The sequence below is a fragment of the Bos grunniens genome, chromosome 8 (genome assembly GCF_055505025.1).
Source record: "Bos grunniens cultivar Pamir isolate PY7600 chromosome 8, Bosgru_T2T1.0, whole genome shotgun sequence".
Taxonomy (NCBI): domain Eukaryota; kingdom Metazoa; phylum Chordata; class Mammalia; order Artiodactyla; family Bovidae; genus Bos; species Bos grunniens.
This window is the reverse complement of record NC_141172.1, coordinates 102,845,420-102,863,031: the sequence shown is the minus strand read 5'-3', so window position 1 is coordinate 102,863,031 and position 17,612 is coordinate 102,845,420. Positions and strand designations below refer to the sequence as shown.

Here is a 17,612-nt window from a genome sequence, read left to right as displayed (position 1 = left end):
CCATATGGGATAAAATAAAAAATAAAAATAATAGCACATCATGAATAAGCAAAGTTAATTCCAGAAATGGGATAGTTAATAAAAGAAAACAATCGGTGTAATTTCCTATACTAAGAGAGAAAAAAAATTAAGAAAAATCATTTTATCTCCATAGATACAATGCACTATAAAGGTGATAAAATCTAATACCCACCCATGATACAAAATTTCAGCAAGCTAGGAAGAGAAGGCAACTTCTTCAACTTGATAAAGGACATCTAAAAGAACCCTTAAGTTTACTGATCTGATAGAAATAAAAAGGATTATTTATAAGGAAATACTATGAACAGTAGTATTCCAACCAATTAGACAACCTGGATGAAATAGACAAGTTCCTAGAAAACATAAACTATGAAAACCGATTTAAGCAGCAGAAAATCTGGATATATCTATACAGAAACTGAATTAGTAATCAAAAAGTATTGACCGGAAAAAAGAAAAGCAAAGGAAAGCCCAGGCTCAGATAACTTCACTGACGAATTCTATCATATGTTAAAGAACTTTTCACAAATTCTTCTGAAAATAGGTGGGAACACTTCTCAATTCATCCTATGAGGCAGGTATTATTCTGATACCAAATCCAGACTAAGAAGTCACAAGAAAAGAAACAATGCCCACTATGCCTTTTGACTATAGATACAAACATCCTCAATAAAATACAGCTAACCAAATCCAACAACACATACAACAGGTTATACCCTATGACCACGCAGCATTTATTCCAGGAATACAGGTCGGTTCAACATACAGAAATCAATACCATATTAATAGCATAAAGGATAAAAACTACCTGATCATTTTAATTGATGCTGGGAAATTATTTGACAAAATGCAATACTTACTTTTCCCTGGTGGCTCAGATGGTAAAGAGTCTGCCTACAATGCGGGAGACCCAGGTTCAATCCCTGGGTCGGGAAGAAACCCTGGAGAAGGAAATGGCAACCTACTCCAGTACACCTGGCTTGGAAAACCCAATGGATGGAGGAGCCTGGTAGGCTATAGTCCATGGGGTCGCAAAGAGTCAGATACGACTGAGCGACTTCACTTCACTTCAATACTCTTTCATGATAAAAACACTCAACAAACTAGGAATTGAAGGGAATTTTTCAACCTGATAAAGGGCATCTATGAAAAACCCACTGCTAACATTATCAGTTCAGTTCAGTTGCTCAGTCGTGTCCGACTCTTTGCGACCCCATGAATCGCAGCACACCAGGCCTCCCTGTCCATCACCAACTCCCGGACTTCACTCAGACTCGCATCCATGGAGTCGGTGATGCCATCCAGCCATCTCATCCTCTGTCGTCCCCTTCTCCTCCTGCCCCCAATCCCTCCCAGCATCAGAGTCTTTTCCAATGAGTCAACTCTTCCCATGAGGTGGCCAAAGTACTGGAGTTTCAGCTTTAGCATCATTCCTTCCAAAGAAATCCCAGGGCTGATCTCCTTTAGAATGGACTGGTTGGATCTCCTTGCAGTCCAAGGGACTCTCAAGAGTCTTCTCCAACACCACAGTTCAAAAGCATCAATTCTTCGGCGCTCAGTTGTCTTCACAGTCCAACTCTCACATCCATACATGACCACAGGAAAAACCATAGCCTTGACTAGACGGACCTTAGTTGGCAAAGTAATGTCTCTGCTTTTCAATATGCTAACATTATACTTAATGGTTAAACATTAAAAATTTTCCTCTTAAGATCAGGAACAAGGTAAAAATGAACACTCTTTTATTCAACATGCATTCGAGGTTCCAGTCAGGGCAATTATAAAAAAAGAAAGAAAGAAAAACAAAGAGAAAGGGCATCCAGATGAACGGAAGAAGTAAAATAATCTCTATAGATAACAGACGACATCACTGTGTGTACAGAAAATCCTATGGAAAACACAGATACACACACAACTATGAGAACTTGTAAATAAGTTCATCACGATTTTAAGATACAAGATCAACATATTAAAGAAATTATACTTCTGTACATTAGCAATGAACACTCCAAAAATTAAATTAAGGAAATAATTCCATTTACAATAGCTTCTAAAAGAGTAAAATACTCACAAATAAATTATAAAATAAGATTGTACACTTAAAACTAAAAATATGTTTGAAGAATTCAAAGAAGGCTTAAATAAATGAAAAGGCATTCCATTTTCATAGATTAGAAGACAATATTGTTAAAATAGCAATACTCTCTAAATTGATCCAGATTCAACCCAATCCCTATACTGCTGTCTTTTTTTGCAGATATTGACAAGATGATCCTAAAAAGTTTATGCAGAAGAGCCAAGCACTCTTGAAAATGAACAAAGCTGGAGAGCTTAGACTTCCTGATTTCAAAGCTATTATAAAGCCATGGTAATCCAGACAGTGTGGTACTGGCACAAAAATAGACATACAGACCAATGAAACAGAATTTAGAGTCCAAAAATAAACCCTCAAATTTTCAATCAACTGATTTTTGACAAAGGTGCCAGGACAATGCAACAGGGAAATGAATAGTCTTTTCAAAAAACTGAGCTGGGAAAACTGGATATACACATGCAAAAGAATGAAGTTTGACCCCTACCTCACACCACATACAAAAATTAACACAAAATGGAATATGGGCCTAAATCTAAGAGCCAAAACTAGAAAACTCATACAAGAAAACAGGAGTTAAGCCTTTGTGACCCTCGATCAGGCAATGATTTCTTACACATGACATCAGAAGCATAATGAAAAAAAGTCTTCATCAAAAATTTTTGTGCTTCAAAGGACAGCATCAAGAAAGTGGAAAGACAACCTACAGAATGGGAGAAGACACTTGTAAATCATCTATCTATAGAGGCCTCACGTATCTACAGAGATAAAATGATCTCTTACAACTCAATAATAAAAAACCTCCAAAACACCCAATTAAAAAATGGGCAAAGGATTTGAACCGACATTTCTCCAAAGGAGATACTTAAATGGCCAATAAGCACATTAAAAAAATGTTAAACATCATTTGTCATCAGGAATACACAGAAAAGGAAAGATACACACATCTGAATGCAGAGTTCCAGACAATAGCAAGGAGAGATAAGAAAGCCTTCTTCAGCGATCAATGCAAAGAAATAGAGGAAAACAACAGAATGGGAAAGATCAGAGATCTCAAGAAAATTAGAGATACCAAGGAAACATTTTATGCAAAGATGGGCTCAATAAAAGACAAAAGGTATGGACCTAACAGAAGCAGAAGATACCAAGAAGAGGTGGCAAGAATACACAGAAGAACTATACAAAAAAGATCTTCATGACCCAGATAATCAAGATGGTGTGATCACTGACCTAGAGCCAGATATCCTAGAGTGTGAAGTCAAGTGAGCCTTAGGAAGCATCACTACACACAGAGCTAGTGGAGGTGATGGAATTCCAGCTGAGCTATTTCAAATCCTAAAACATGATGCTGTTAAACTGTTGCACTCTATATGCCAGCAAATTTGGAAATCTCAGCAGTGGCCACAGGACCGAAAAAGGTCAGTTTTCATTCCAATCTCAAAGAAAGGCCATGCCAAAGAATGTTCAAACTATCGCACAGTTGCACTCATCTCACGCACTAGCGAAGTAACACTCAAAATTCTCCAAGCTAGGCTTCAACAGTACCTGAACTGAGAACTTCCAGATGCTCAAGCTGGATTTAGAAAAGGCAGAGGAACCAGAGATCAAATTGCCAACATCTGTTGGATCACAGAAAAAGAGAATTCCAAAAAACATCTACTTCTGCTTCACTGACTATGCTAAAGCCTTTAACTGTGTGAATCACAACAAACTGTGGAAAATTCTTAAACAGATGGGAATACCAGACCACCTTACCTGCCTCCTGAGAAATCTGTATGCAGGTCAAGAAGCCAACAGTTAGAACTGGACATGAAACAATGGACTGGTTCCAAACTGGGAAAGGAATACGCCAAGTCTGTATACTGTCACCCTGCTTATTTAACTTATATGCAGAATATATCACGTGAAATGCTGGGCTGGATGAAGCACAAACTGGAATCAAGATTGTAGGCAGAAATATCAATAACCTCAGATATGCAGATGCTATCATTCTTATGGCAGAAAGCAATGAGGAACTAAAGAGCCTCTTCATGAAGGTAAAAGAGGAGAGTGAAAAAGCTGGCTTAAAACTCAACATTCAAAAAACTAAGATCATGGCATCTGGTCCCATGACTTCAAAGCAAATAGATGGGGAAACAATGGAAACAGTGACAGACTTTATTTTCTTGGGCTCCAAAATCACTGCAGATGGTAACTGCAGCCATGAAATTAAAAGATGCTCCTTGGAAGAAAAGCTATGACAAACCCAGACAGCATATTAAAAAGTGGAGACATTACTTTACCATCAAAGATCCCTATAGTCAAAACTATATTTTTTCTAGTACTCATGTATGGATGTGAGAGTGGGACCATAAAGAAGGCTGAGCACCACAGATCTTGTGCTTTTGAACTGTGGTGTTAGAGAGTACTCTCAAGAGTCCCCTGGACTGCAAGGACCTCAAATTAGTCAATCTTAAAGAAAAGCAATCCAGAATATTCATTGGAAGGACTAGAATGCAAGTGGAAGCTTCAGTTCATTGGAAGCTCCGATACTTTGGCCACCTGATGTGAAGAGCCTACTCATTAGAAAAGACCCCAATGCTGGGAAAGATTGAAGACAGGAGAAGACGACAGAGGATGAGATGGTTGGATGGCATCACCGACTCAATGCAAGTTGAGTTTGGACAAGCTCTGGGAGATGGTGAATGGCAGGGAAGCCTGGTGTGCTGCAGTCCATGGAGTTGCAGAGTCAGACATGACTGAGCGACTAAACAACAACAATAATACACAGATTAAAATAACAATGAGATATCAGTTAATGTGTGTGTGTGTTAAGTTGCTTCAGTCATGTCTGACTCTTGGTGACCCCATGGATTATAGCCCGCCAGGATCCTCTGTCTACAGGATTCTTCAGGCAAGAATACTGGAATGGGTTGCCATGCCCTCCTCCGGGGATGTTCTCGACCCAGGGATTGAACATCTCCTTTGGCTCCTGCACTGCAGGCAGATTCTTTACCACTGAGCCACTGGGGAAACCTCTCACTTAATGTAGTGAGAGGGCACTGGGGGTCAGTTTCATAGAAGACAATTTTCCATGGACTGGGGTGGGGGCATGGTTTCAGGATGATTCAAGCACCCTGCACTTACTGTGCACTTTATTTCTATTATTATATATACCAGTTCCACCTCAGACCACCAGGCATTAGATGCTAGAGGTTGGGGAACCCTGACTTAATACATTAGAATGGCTATAACCAGTCAGATAATAACAAGCATTATCAAGGATGTGGAGAAGTTGGACCCCTCATACACTGTTGGTGGGAATGTGAAAATGGTGCAGACACTTTAGTAAAATGGGGCAGCTCTTCAAAAGGTTAACTGTAGACTGACTGTATGACCCAGAATTTCCACTCCTAGGTATCTACGTAGTAGTTAAAAACACGTCTACATAGGGACTTGCACTTGGACATTCACAGCAGCTTTATTCGTAATAGCTCCAAACTGGAGACAGCCTAAAAAAGTCCATCAGTTGGGGGAAGTGAAGTGAAGTCGCTCAGTTGTGTCCGACTCTGCCACCCCATGGACTGTAGCCCACCAGGCTCCTCTGCCCATGGGATTCTTCAGGCAAGAGTACTGGAGTGGGTTGCCATTTCCTTCTCCAGGGGATCTTCCAGACCTAGGGATCAAACTCAGGTCTCCTGCATTGTAGGCAGACGCTTTAACCTGTGAGCTACCAGGGAAGCCTGGGAACAGGTAAACAAACTGTGGTATATCCAGACAATAAAATACTACTCAGAAATTAAAGGACGAGTATCATAGAATATGAATGAGTCTCAAAAGTACGCTAAGTGAAAGAAGTCAGACACCCAAGTCAGACACAAGAGAATAAATATATAATCTATTTACACAAAATTGCAGGCTTCCCAAATGGCACTAGTGGTAAAGAGCCTGTCTGCCAATGCAGAAGACTCAGGAGACATGGGTTCGATCCCTGGGTCAGGAAGATTACCCTGGAAGAGGAACTGGCAATCCACTCCAGTATTCTTGCTTGGAGAACCCCATGGACAGAGGAGCCTGGCAGGCTGTACAGTCCGTAGGGGCCAACAGAGTCGGACACGACTTAAGCAACGATGAGCACATGCACACAAAATTCCCGAAACTATAACAAAAGAAAGCAGACAGTGTGCCAGCGTGGGGGTCTGGGAAAGGGACCTGCTGCAAAGGGAACTTTTTGGGTCAATAGTAACATTATACATTATACAGCTTATGATGGTGGTTAAATGACCATACATTTATCAAAACCTATCAAACAGAACTCTTAAAACTGGTGAATCTTATTTTTATAAATTATAAATAAATCTAATTTTAAAATAGACTGAAAGGAAACCATTAAAAGAGGAACAGTGGTTAGCTTTGAGTAGTGAGATTATGGTTGCAGGGTGGTGTCCTCATTCTCTGCCTTTCTGCAAGTCTTGGAATTGGGACTGAAAGTGAAAGTGAAGTCACTCAGTCGTGTCCGACTCTTTGCAACCCCATGGACTATAGCCCACCAGGCTCCTCTGTTCTTGGGATTCTCCAGGCAAGAGTACTGGAGTGGGTTGCCATTTCCTTCTCCAGGGGATCTTCCCAACCCAGGGATCAAACCCAGGTCTCCTGCACTGCAGGCAGACACTTTACCCTCTGAGCCCCAGGGAAGCCCGTATTACTCAACCTCAAATTTGATAACGATGTCTAGTATGGTTGATTAAAAACCTTTTTTCTCCTTATGTCATAGATAATGCTGCTGAATGGGTGAGGCACTCGGTAAATGCTCTGTGAATGGTCTGATTTACAGCTTGAGCTGGAAACAAGGTTTATTCAGTGTGGCTATTCCCATGTATCACAGATACACATGTTCACACATGAACAGATGTACACGTCTGCAAAGGACTGGATGCAAAGCTGGAATAAAGAATGTCTCCCAGGGAGGGACCAGTTGCCGGAAGGAGAAAGCAGTTGTTTCCAGCAGCGGATGGAAAAGGAAAAACTTGTATTATTTGGTCTTATTTTAGAATGAGCCACAGTCCTCAATATTTTACACGCATCATCTCCAGAACCCTCACCCAGGCTCTGGAGAATGGTGATGAATCCACTTTACAGATGAGAAGACTGACACCCAGAAAGGTGATTAGGTAATCCCTCAAAGGGCCCATAAGTTCAGTGTGGCCATTCCCACATCCTACCACTCTGAGCTGCCAGTATATTTGCCTGCTAGGAAAGTCCCCAGGCCATACTTAGCTGAAAAGAGGCTAGAAGGGATGACCTCTGAGAGGCTTCCCCATCCCTAATCCTGCACCCCAACCGCCCTGCTGAAGAGGGCACCTGGCTGCTGAGTTCATGAGAGGGTCAGAATCATAGTCTGATTCAGTGGTTGCAGAGCCTTGGGCAAGTTACTTAGTCATTTTATTTTATAATTCACACATTTTATGAAAAGAACAAAAAATAAACCACATAGAAACAGCATACTAAAATGAACTACATAATGCACACTTCTAAACACAAACAAGCAATACAGCACTACAGCTTGGAAAAATTTTAAAAAGCAGAGCATCTCCCCTACTGATAGCAGTCGAGGGAATGACCTATTGCATTCTGGAAGCAAAACATTATGGGAATAGCTTATGCTTATTAAATATTGTATCATTATTTAAATCATTAGCTGTTGGACAGGGCTAACAATTTTCTTATTGATAAATTGTGCTTTTTTTTTTTTCTTTGCAGTGCTGAACAGCATGGGGGATCTTAGTTCCCAAACCAGGGATCAAACCTGCATCCCCAGGAGTGGAAGTATGGATTCTTAACCACTGGGCCACTAGGCAAGTCCCTGATAAATATTTTTTAATTGACACTTTCCTGCCCACAATAGGTGCTTCCATCTTCTATGAAGGAGAGCTAATTGGAACACTTAACTCCGGGACTTCTGAAGATCAAATGAGCTAATATGTAAGAACTCAAACAATGTTAGGTATTACTCTTATGAGTCATGCAACTCTGGGCCAGCGATTACATTCTCTGAGCCTCAGTTTCCTCATCTGTATAATGGGGATGATAATGCTAGCCAGCTTACTGGGGAGCCTTGATGCTACAACCAGGCCCGACACACAGTAATTGCTCACTAAGTGTTAGCTACCGTCAGTATCACTGCTGCCAAACCCCACTCCTAAACTGTCACCAGGGACCAGGCAGGTTTTCCTACAGCACAGAAAGGAAGTTTATTAGCGGGAATTACTCTATGCCGTTCAGCAGCCTCTTAATGAGATTGGTGTTATTCGAGGTTGATCCCCCTTATCAGCAGCACTGTGAACTGCGCAGATCATGACGCTTAATTTCTCTCTATGGAGTCAATCCTTTAATCCCGACTCAGCCTGGCTGGGCTTCAGCCTGGCTTTGCACTGGATTGCCGGCGAGGCATTCTCTGCTGGCACTGAACCAGAACAAAGCAGCCCAAAGCTCTTCTCAGGGAAAACACGTTGGGATGCCTGGGGGAGGCGGGGCCCCACAGGCGCATCCTTGATTTGCATGTCAATGGCCTCCGCCCAACTGCCTGAGGGTCAGAGAAGCCCTGGCACCCAGACTCTTCCCTAATTAGAGCTCAGCTTCCAGAGGTGGCGGGCTTCCCAGGTGGCTTAGCGGTAAAGAATCCGCTGGGAGTGCAAGAGATGCAGGAGATGCAGGTTCAATCCCTGATTAGGGCCGATCCCCGGGAGGACAAAGTGGCAGCCCACTCATGGACAGAGGAGCCTGGCGGGCTATAACCCAAAGGGTCACAAAGAGTCAGACAGGACTGAGCGACTAAGTGCATTCCAGAGGTGGCAGGGGGGCAGAGGGCCTCAGGGGAGGAGTGAGCAGGGGCTGGGTCATGGGGGTCTCAGGCCCAAGGGACCCAAGTGCTGTGCTCAGGCAGGGGTCCCCAGCAGCCTTCCAATTTTGGCCACTGGCTGCCCAGGGTCAAGTCTAAATGCTGTGAAGGCCCTCCCTGCTGCAGGATGGCTGATGGCAAAGGCAGGCTGGAGGTGAGAGACACATGGAGATGGAACCTGGGTGTGAAGAGGACAGCTGAGATCTGTGAGCCCTTCTTTTAGAGATGGAGTCTCAGAGAGGAGGACAAGGTTTCCTGCTTGGTATGTGGTATGGAGACCCACGGGCTGGAGAGGACTGGAACTCACATGTCATGGAAGCCAATCCTGCTTTGAACTGATTTGATGAGTACAACAGAAATAAGTATCTCCCCTCTCCACCTAAAATCATATGAATTGGTACCTAGTGTATAGCAGATGCGACCCCATGGACTGTAGCCCACCAGGCTCCTCCTTCCATGGGATTCTCCAGGCAAGAGTACTGGAGCTCTGAAAAGAGATCTAGCCCATCCTAAAGGAAGTCAGTCCTGAATATTCACTGGAAGGACTGATGTTGAAGCTGAAACCCCAATACTTTGGCCACCTGATGCGAAGAGCTGACTCATTTGAAAAAGACCCTGACGCTGGGAAAGATTGAAGGTGGGAGGAGAAGTGGACGATGGAGGATGAAATGGTTGGATGGCATCACTGACTCAATGGGCATGAGTTTGAGTAAACTCCGGGAGTTGGTGATGGACAGGGAAGCCTGGCGTGCTTCAGTTCATGGGGTGGCAGAGTTGGACGCGACTGAGCTACTGACCTGAACTGAAGCACACAGCAGGTACCCAACAGATATATGCTGAGTAAGTAAACCAATGAAGAGAGGTCACACTAACAGAACAGTACCTGTCCAAGAGCATCTAGCCCTGTAATACTGTTAGTCAGGCCCAACCTGGAAGATGATATGAAAGATTTATAAACCTAAGAGAGACCAGCGTGTGTGCTAAGTCGCGTCAGTCATGTTCGACTCTTTGCAACTCTACGGACTGTGGCCCACTAGGCTCTTCTGTCCAGGGGGATTTTCCAGGCAAGAATACTGGAGTGGGTTGCCATGCCCTCCTCCAGGGGATCTTGCCTATCCAGGGATCGAACTTGCCTCTCCTCCGTCTCCTGAATCGGCAGGCGGGTTCTTTACCACTTTCCCACTTAGGGAAGCCCTAAGAGAGAGACAATAACTGACAGTGACAGTAACAGTGGAAATAACAGCAGCTTAACAAACACTGCCTCTCTACCTCGTATCTTTTTCCTGGTCAGCTTCTATCTGGCCTACACTGAACCATTGTGAGAAACGCTGGGCTGGAAGAAGCACAAGCTGGAATCAAGATCGCCGGGAGAAATATCAATAACCTCAGATATGCAGATGACACCACCCTTATGGCAGAAAGTGAAGAGGAACTAAAAAGCCTTTTGATGAAAGTGAAAGTGGAGAGTGAAAAAGTTGGCTTAAAGCTCAACATTCAGAAAACGAAGATCATGGCATCTGGTCCCATCACTTCATGGGAAATAGATGGGGAAACAGTGGAAACAGCGTCAGACTTTATCTTTTTGGGCTCCAAAATCACTGCAGATGGTGACTGCAGCCATGAAATTAAAAGATGCTTACTCCTTGGAAGAAAAGTTATGACCAATCTAGACAGCATATTCAAAAGCAGAGACATTACTTTGCCAACAAAGGTTCGTCTAGTCAAGGCTATGGTTTTTCCAGTGGTCATGTATGGATGTGAGAGTTGGACTGTGAAGAATGCTGAGCGCTGAAGAATTGATGCTTTTGAACTGTGGTGTTGGAGAAGACTCTTGAGAGTCCCTTGGACTGCAAGGAGATCCAACCAGTCCATTCTAAAGGAGATCAGCCCTGGGATTTCTTTGGAAGGAATGATGCTAAAGCTGAAACTCCAGTACTTTGGCCACCTCATGGGAAGAGTTGACTCACTGGAAAAGACTGATGCTGGGAGGGATTGGGGGCAGGAGGAGAAGGGGACGACAGAGGATGAGATGGCTGGATGGCATCACTGACTCGACGGACGTGAGTCTCAGTGAAGTCCGGGAGTTGGTGATGGACAGGGAGGCCTGGCGTGCTGCGATTCATGGGGTCGCAAAGAGCTGGACACGACTGAGCGACTGAACTGAACTGAACTGAACTGAACTGAACCACCATCAAGGGCTTTTCTCACATCACCTCCAGTGCCTCCAGACGGTCACTCTGAAGGAGGGGCGGTGGGGTCAGCGAGCTGCTTCCCTCACATTCCCGTTTCCCTCCGTGGAGTGTCGGGCTGCTCCTGGGCAGGGCTCTGGGTGTGCTTCCCAGAATTCCCCTGGCACTGGAGCATCTGTGTGTCATTTGTGGTCTAACGGGTAAAGAAGGAAGGGTGCCCGCCAGTCAGAGAAAGAGGACTCTGCGACCCAGAGGAGGATGCAGACACATGAAGGAAGGAGTCTGGGTCCCTGAGTGGCCACGTGGAAGGTCATCTGCATGAGGCTGTGCTAGGGCTGAGACGGTAAGTGGTTATGTCAAAGCACCGAGAATTTGGGATTTCTTGTTACAGCGAAGAGTGTCTCCCTGACTAGATAAAAAATCAGTGCTACTATGATAAAAACCTAAAATTGGAGGCCGGATGGTGTAGTGAGGGAGCTGACACCATAAGCTGGGCAGATGGAGAAGCAGACTCCTAGCTTTGCCACTGAAGTGAAAGTAAAAGTTGATCAGCCACGTCCGACTCTTTGCAACCCCACGGACTGTAGCCTGCCAGGCTCCTCTGTCCACGGACTTCTTCAGACAAGAGTGTTGGAGAGAATTGCCATTTCCTTCTCCAGGGGACCTTGCCGACCCAGGGATTGAACCTAGGTCTCCTGTACTGCAGGCAGATTCTTTACCTCTATGGCAGGGGTTCTCAAAGCATGGCCCCTGGACAAGCCGGGGGTGCGTGGCGTGAGGACCTGCCAATAATGCATGTCCAGGCCCCACCTCAGACCCAGGTGTCTGAAGTTCAGGGAGGAGCCTAGAAGCCCGTGGTTCCACCAGCCCTCCTAGTGACTGAGGCAGCCTCAGGTTTGACGACAGCTGCTTCGTGTGACAGGGTTTTCCCCTGAAAGCGATGGAGTTCACCCCAGGCTGCCCTGGGCTGAGCTCCACTGCCCTCCCCACCTCTGCTCCCCTGGACCTCAAACCACACACCTCCACGTCTCTGTCCTGCTCAGCACCTATGTGGCCACCAGGCTCCAGGCAGAAACCACAGTTTCCGGAAGCTTCTTCAGCTCCACACTACCCTGGGTTACCAAGGACTGACCAGGTCCTGTGACTGTCTCCTGGGGGCGTGGCCCCCGGCTGGCCCTGCCCCTTGGAGGATGTGGGAGGAAGGGAGGGGAGGGGGGCCGCAGGATCCTTACCTGCGTGAGACTGCATGTGCTCCAGCAGGTTGTTGTAGAATTGGAACTGGATCCCGCAGGCGCCGCACGTGTAGGGCTCTGCGGGGAGAAAGAGTGGCCGTCTGAAGGGCTGCATGAACCGCAGCGCCTTTCTGCAGGGCCGCGGGCAGCTCTGGAGCTGGGCACCCAGACACACAGGGGGCGGTGCCCTCGGGGCTCCCCTGGCACTAGCTAGTGAGGGAGAGGCTGGGGAGGAAAGAGAGACGGAGAGAGGAAGACGGCAGGTAACAGGCCGTCGGGTGCAGCCACGGGGCACCTATCGAGGGCTCACTGTGTGCCAGGCACTGTTCTGGGCGCTGGGGACAACACAGGGCAGAGACCGCACCTTCTCGGTTCCACAGCCTGCCTCTCTCTCTCGGCTGGGGGAGGCACACAGACGGCTCAGTCTGCTGAGCGGACGACTGAACGAAGGTATGAATGAACCAAAGACAAGACGATGGACGTGGAGGGAAGGACAGAGAAGGAGGGAAGGGACGAGAGAAAGGGTGGGAAGCAGAGAAACAGCAACGTGCCAGAGAAGCAGGGATGAGACAGGGAAGAGGAGGGGAGAGGGCGGACGGTGGGAACGATGAGCGCGTATAAAAATGGGAGCTCGTGTGCAGGGCCTGTTATCTTTTCATCTCTGTGCGCCTGGCAAGGGGACACGGATGGAAAAGGGAAGAGAGCAAAGATGAGTAAGGAAAAGAGCAGGATGACGGCGGAGGTGGGGCTTGGGAGCGGCGTCGTGAGGCCAGCCCCGTGGGCAGGAAGGGGAGGCCTTGCTTCTGCAGGGCTGGGGGTGGCAGAGGCAGGCTGTCCACACTCCTCCACCCACCTGGGCTGGGCCGCCCCCTGCCTCCACCAGCTGCCGGCTCTGCCTGGGAGGGGTCTGGAGTGTGTGGCGGGCTGAGTTCACTCCCTGCCCTGTCTCGCCCTCTCCAGCCCCCCGATGGGACCCTCACTTACTCTGTAGGAGAGGGAAAGGGTTGGAAATCAGGGGACTTGCAGTTTCTGCAAAAGAGAAACAGTTTAGCTAAGTTTCTTCCAGCTCTGGTGCTCGGGGCTGACTGTCACGATTTCTGGTCTTGGGCAGCAGTGAGCCAGATGGGCTCTCAGATGAGGGGGAGGCAGTGTCTCGGGTGGGACTGGGCGTGGGCAGGTCGAGATCGGGCAGGGCCATCCTTCCAGGACACCCCCAGCTCACACAGTGCGCCCACAGAACACCATGAGAACATACCCACATGCAGCTGCCCATCTCAGGACAGGGAGCTGGGACGGCTGCTAGGTCTGGGCACCCGGGGTGGACACGTTTGATACTAAACACCAGGGCAGCCAAGGGAGCGCTGCGCTTTCCCTTTGTGTGTCTCCATCCTGCCAAATGTCTGCTGGCAGCTACCCATGCCTCTTGGTATCGTCAGCTGAGCCTCACGGGCAGAGGACAGAAGAATGGGGCAGACAGACTACCCCGGGGAATCCTGGCTTCACCACTTACAAGCTAGGGGCCCAGGGCGACAATCGATCTCTCCTGAGCCTCGATTTCCTTATCCGAGAAGCAGGGATAACAGTAACACTGACCCTCGCTGGCTGTGTGGCAAGGGTGAAGACAGGTAAGACACATACAGCTGTGAACAGGTGCCAGGCATACAGTAAGCGCTCAATAAATGGTGGCTGCCAGCAGGAGCATCCCAATTCTGAACATGGACTCTGATGGAAGGAGAGGCAGGGGCTATGGCCTGGCTGGCTGACAGCAAAGGCTAGCAGCAGACTGGGGTTTTGGTCCCGGCTCTGCTGCTCATCCCCTGCACGGCCTGGACCAGTCACTCCGTCTCTTTAAGGCCCACCTTTCGGAGAGGTATTACAGTTTTCAAAAGGATGAAGCAGTTTGGAACAGCTGATGTTCTCTCTAATTTAAAGGACCATGTCAACATACTCAGGGCCCCCACGGCACACCTCACTGCCTGCCTCGGGCACTGACTCATGAAATCACTTGGTTTACTTAACCCCCCCGCCACCACCCCCAAACAGCCTACCATGTGGATGTGTGTCTCTGCAGGGCCCCCACTGAATGATCCCCCACCACAAGGACATGTGTGCCATTTCCACTCTACAGCAGAGGAGAAACAAGGGGCGAGCCCAAGCCACCAGCTTGTCGATGGTGGAGCTGGGGTCAAGCCTCAGCTGGAGCTCTGGGCACTGTGAGGAGGACTCCATGTGCAAGCCTGCGCTCCTCGTGTTTCATAAAGCCCCTGACTCACGGTCAAGTCACGTTCATCACTTGTCCACACCCAGTCAGGGCTCAGCAGAGTGCTGAGCACAGACCAATAACTAATCTGATGAGTGAAAACTTTGAGCAAGCAAAGGAGCGATGCCTTACCTTAGTGTAAAGGAAGTATCGGAATAGAATCCTTTTCACACTCAGCCTTGGCTGGCACTGTGCAGACCAGCCTGCTGTGCCTTTTTCAGACAGAAGCTGATTGTGATTGCTCATGGCTCTGCCAGGCTGCCCCAGGTCTGTCTGGGGACAGTGGCCTCAGGGTCGCTCGGTTCTAAGGTGCTACGGCTCTGTCAGGGTCTGGCAAGAGGCAGCCACCAGGGGGCGCCAAAACACCACCAGGAACCTCAAGCAAACCTACTTGGGCTGGTTAAGGGCTAGAAGGGAACCTCTGGATGTTCCCAGGTCCAAAGAGGGGCCAGAACATGGGGCCTCTGGCTCTTGGGTCACAGCTCTGTCCACTGCACCCACTTTGCTTCTCCTGGGAAAAGTGGCTGCAGCGCTCACCCTATAAACACAGCAATGGCTCCAAGGGGGCCATCCGGGTCAGTATCACAGGCTGTGGAGACAGGGGAGTTGCTCTCTCCATGCAAAGACAAAGAGGAGCCATAGTCCCCAAGGTGCTCTTGGGACCTAGAGGGACGTGCCTGGAAGAAAGGGACCCTCCACTTCTGCCTGGCCCTGGCTGCCTTCTAATTCTCTGCCCCCAGCTTCCCCCCAACACCCTAGCCCAGCACAGACCACAAAGATCCCAGAGCACAGGACGGCAGTCCCGGGGCACACCGCTCACCAACTCACCGCTGGAGTTCTGGGAACTGCTATTCGTCTCTTCAAAGTGGTTTTGTGCTTTGCCTTCTACCCGCCGACTGAAAGCGCTTTCTGCTGGGTAGGGGAGGGGAGAGAGCAAGAAAAAAAAAAACCACAGTGACTGGTCAGTACCAGGTCCAGAGAGGGGGCATGCCAGAGAGGGGGCGGCTCGGAGGCCAGGGACGTGGGACCTGCCCCAGACCCTGGGCTGGGTGAGTTGCCTGAGGCCCTATGCTTGGGAACCAGCACAGTGAGGGGCTCCAGAACCCCAAACCACATACTTCCAGCTTCTCAGGCTCACCTGAATTGCCTAACACCGCCTCGGGACCCCAGGAGACCCCCCAGGAGTGCCCAGGGTGGGTGGAGGTCCAGGCACTGTGGGGTATACGTGGGATGTAGGCACACTGAGGTAAAGCTGATGGAACAGATGGCGAATGGGCCAGGGTCTCCCGTCTCTGGCCCCTGGGGAGTCACAGGTGACATCTACGTGATGTGGACCCACTAGAGAGCGGGGAGGGTGACAGACTGCTTTCTGGCGGTGGCTCAGGCAGAGCAGGAGGGCCTGGTGGCTGTCGGGGCACCTGGGTGGCAGAGAAGTCGTGACAGGCAGAGCCGGGACAGCCCCAAACCGGGGAGGCCAGTGACCAGGTGAGGTCTGTCTGGTCAGGGTTCACCCAGGGAAAGGGACTGGCTCCCCGAGTGATTTCTGGGGTGTCCCCACGGACAAGGGGCGCCTTCCTGAGTGGCTCCCGTAACTCCCTGTGAATGCTGGAGTCAGAGACAGGGCCCAACCAGGTGGGGAACAGCAACTCGCACCCATCCCCCACCCGCAGGAGGCACTGAGAGGGTGTCTGAGCGGCTGCGGCGTTTCCAAGCCGCTCATCAGGGACACTGGAGGCGCCAGGGGGCAAAGGCTTCTGGGAGCAAGTCAGTTTGGGACGAACATCTGACCAACAACTCGGGTGAGGACAGCAAAGGCTCTGAGAAGTTCGACCAGAGACAGACCTGTCTAGCTTTGTCTAAAACCCAACCTTCTCAAACATAATTGGCAACTGAAACCCATTTAAAAAATATGAGGGACCTTCCTGGTGGTCTAATTGTTAAAGAGTCTTCGCTTCCAATGCAGGGAGCATGGATTCAACCCCTAGTAGGGGAACTAAGATCCCATATACAGCCAAAAAAAATAAAGGAAAAAAGTAGAAATATGAGATTTCTTAGTATCTCTCAAAGATGGTAATCCTGGGAACCCACTTTGGGAAGCGTCATTGTCCCCAGGCCGCCCGACACCAGGAAGGCAAGTGCTCAGACTGTTGGGGGCCAGTGTTCCAGACAATCACTGGGGTGATGGGAAAGAAAGCCAGAGATGGCTCCTACAGGCCCCACTCAATTCCCCTGTGCCTGACCCTGACAATGCCCTCTGATGCAGCTTCCTTTTTCCAGAGGCTGTCAAGAACATCGTAGGCAAGACCCTCTCTTCCAAATTGTCTGTAAAATGCCTGGGCTGAGAGCTACACACCTGCCTGCTTCAAGATACCATCTGTAAATCGGCAAAGCAAGCCCCTCGATTCTTTATCTAGGGAAAAGGGCCTGCTATGAGCCAGGCACTGATCCACATGCTTTATGTTCATGGTCCCCCCTTAACCCTCCAAGAGCTCTGTGAGATCACGCTGTCACTCCCATTTTACAGGTGAAAACCCAGAGAAAGTGAGGCTGTCGATTTCCTGGGGCTACGTTCCTAACCCCCGAAGATGGTAGAATAAGGAGATTTCATTTCCGGGACACAGCCTTCCTTTTAAAAAGGTCTGGGCCAGGGGAGTGACTCCTTTCCCCACCTTCTCATGTATGCAGGGAATGGTTACCCACCTGTGGAGGATTTTCATGCAGCCTGACCAATATATCGGTAGCATTTAGCACAACTGAGGTTACAAACTATTATAATCAATCTCCTATGGCTCAGCTGATGATGCAGATTTTGATCAGCTATTCCTGCTATGGGCACCTATGCCTGGAAACCACTGAGTGCTTTTGCAGGGGACATCCCCACGCAGGTACACACACAGGCATGGGAGCGGCCACCTGTCTTGTTCTAGCATGAGAGTTGCAG

General features: G+C 48.4%; 1 protein-coding gene across 46 annotated transcripts in view; it reads right to left on the bottom strand.

Annotated features, from left to right (window-relative positions):
* Positions 1-17,612, bottom strand: part of ZNF618 (zinc finger protein 618) — a 200,914-nt gene that overhangs the window by 16,625 nt on the left and 166,677 nt on the right. For 20 of the 46 annotated variants that reach the window (XM_086414570.1, XM_086414571.1, XM_086414588.1 and 17 more), the window contains 3 exons: positions 15,500-15,583; positions 13,396-13,440; positions 12,412-12,489 (listed from right to left, as the gene is read on the bottom strand). In XM_086414570.1, the coding sequence (XP_086270696.1) occupies positions 12,412-12,489; positions 13,396-13,440; positions 15,500-15,583 (207 nt within the window). The remainder of the gene's footprint in view (positions 1-12,411; positions 12,490-13,395; positions 13,441-15,499; positions 15,584-17,612) is intronic. The other 26 variants (XM_086414572.1, XM_086414589.1, XM_086414577.1 and 23 more) reach the window with 3 other exon arrangements.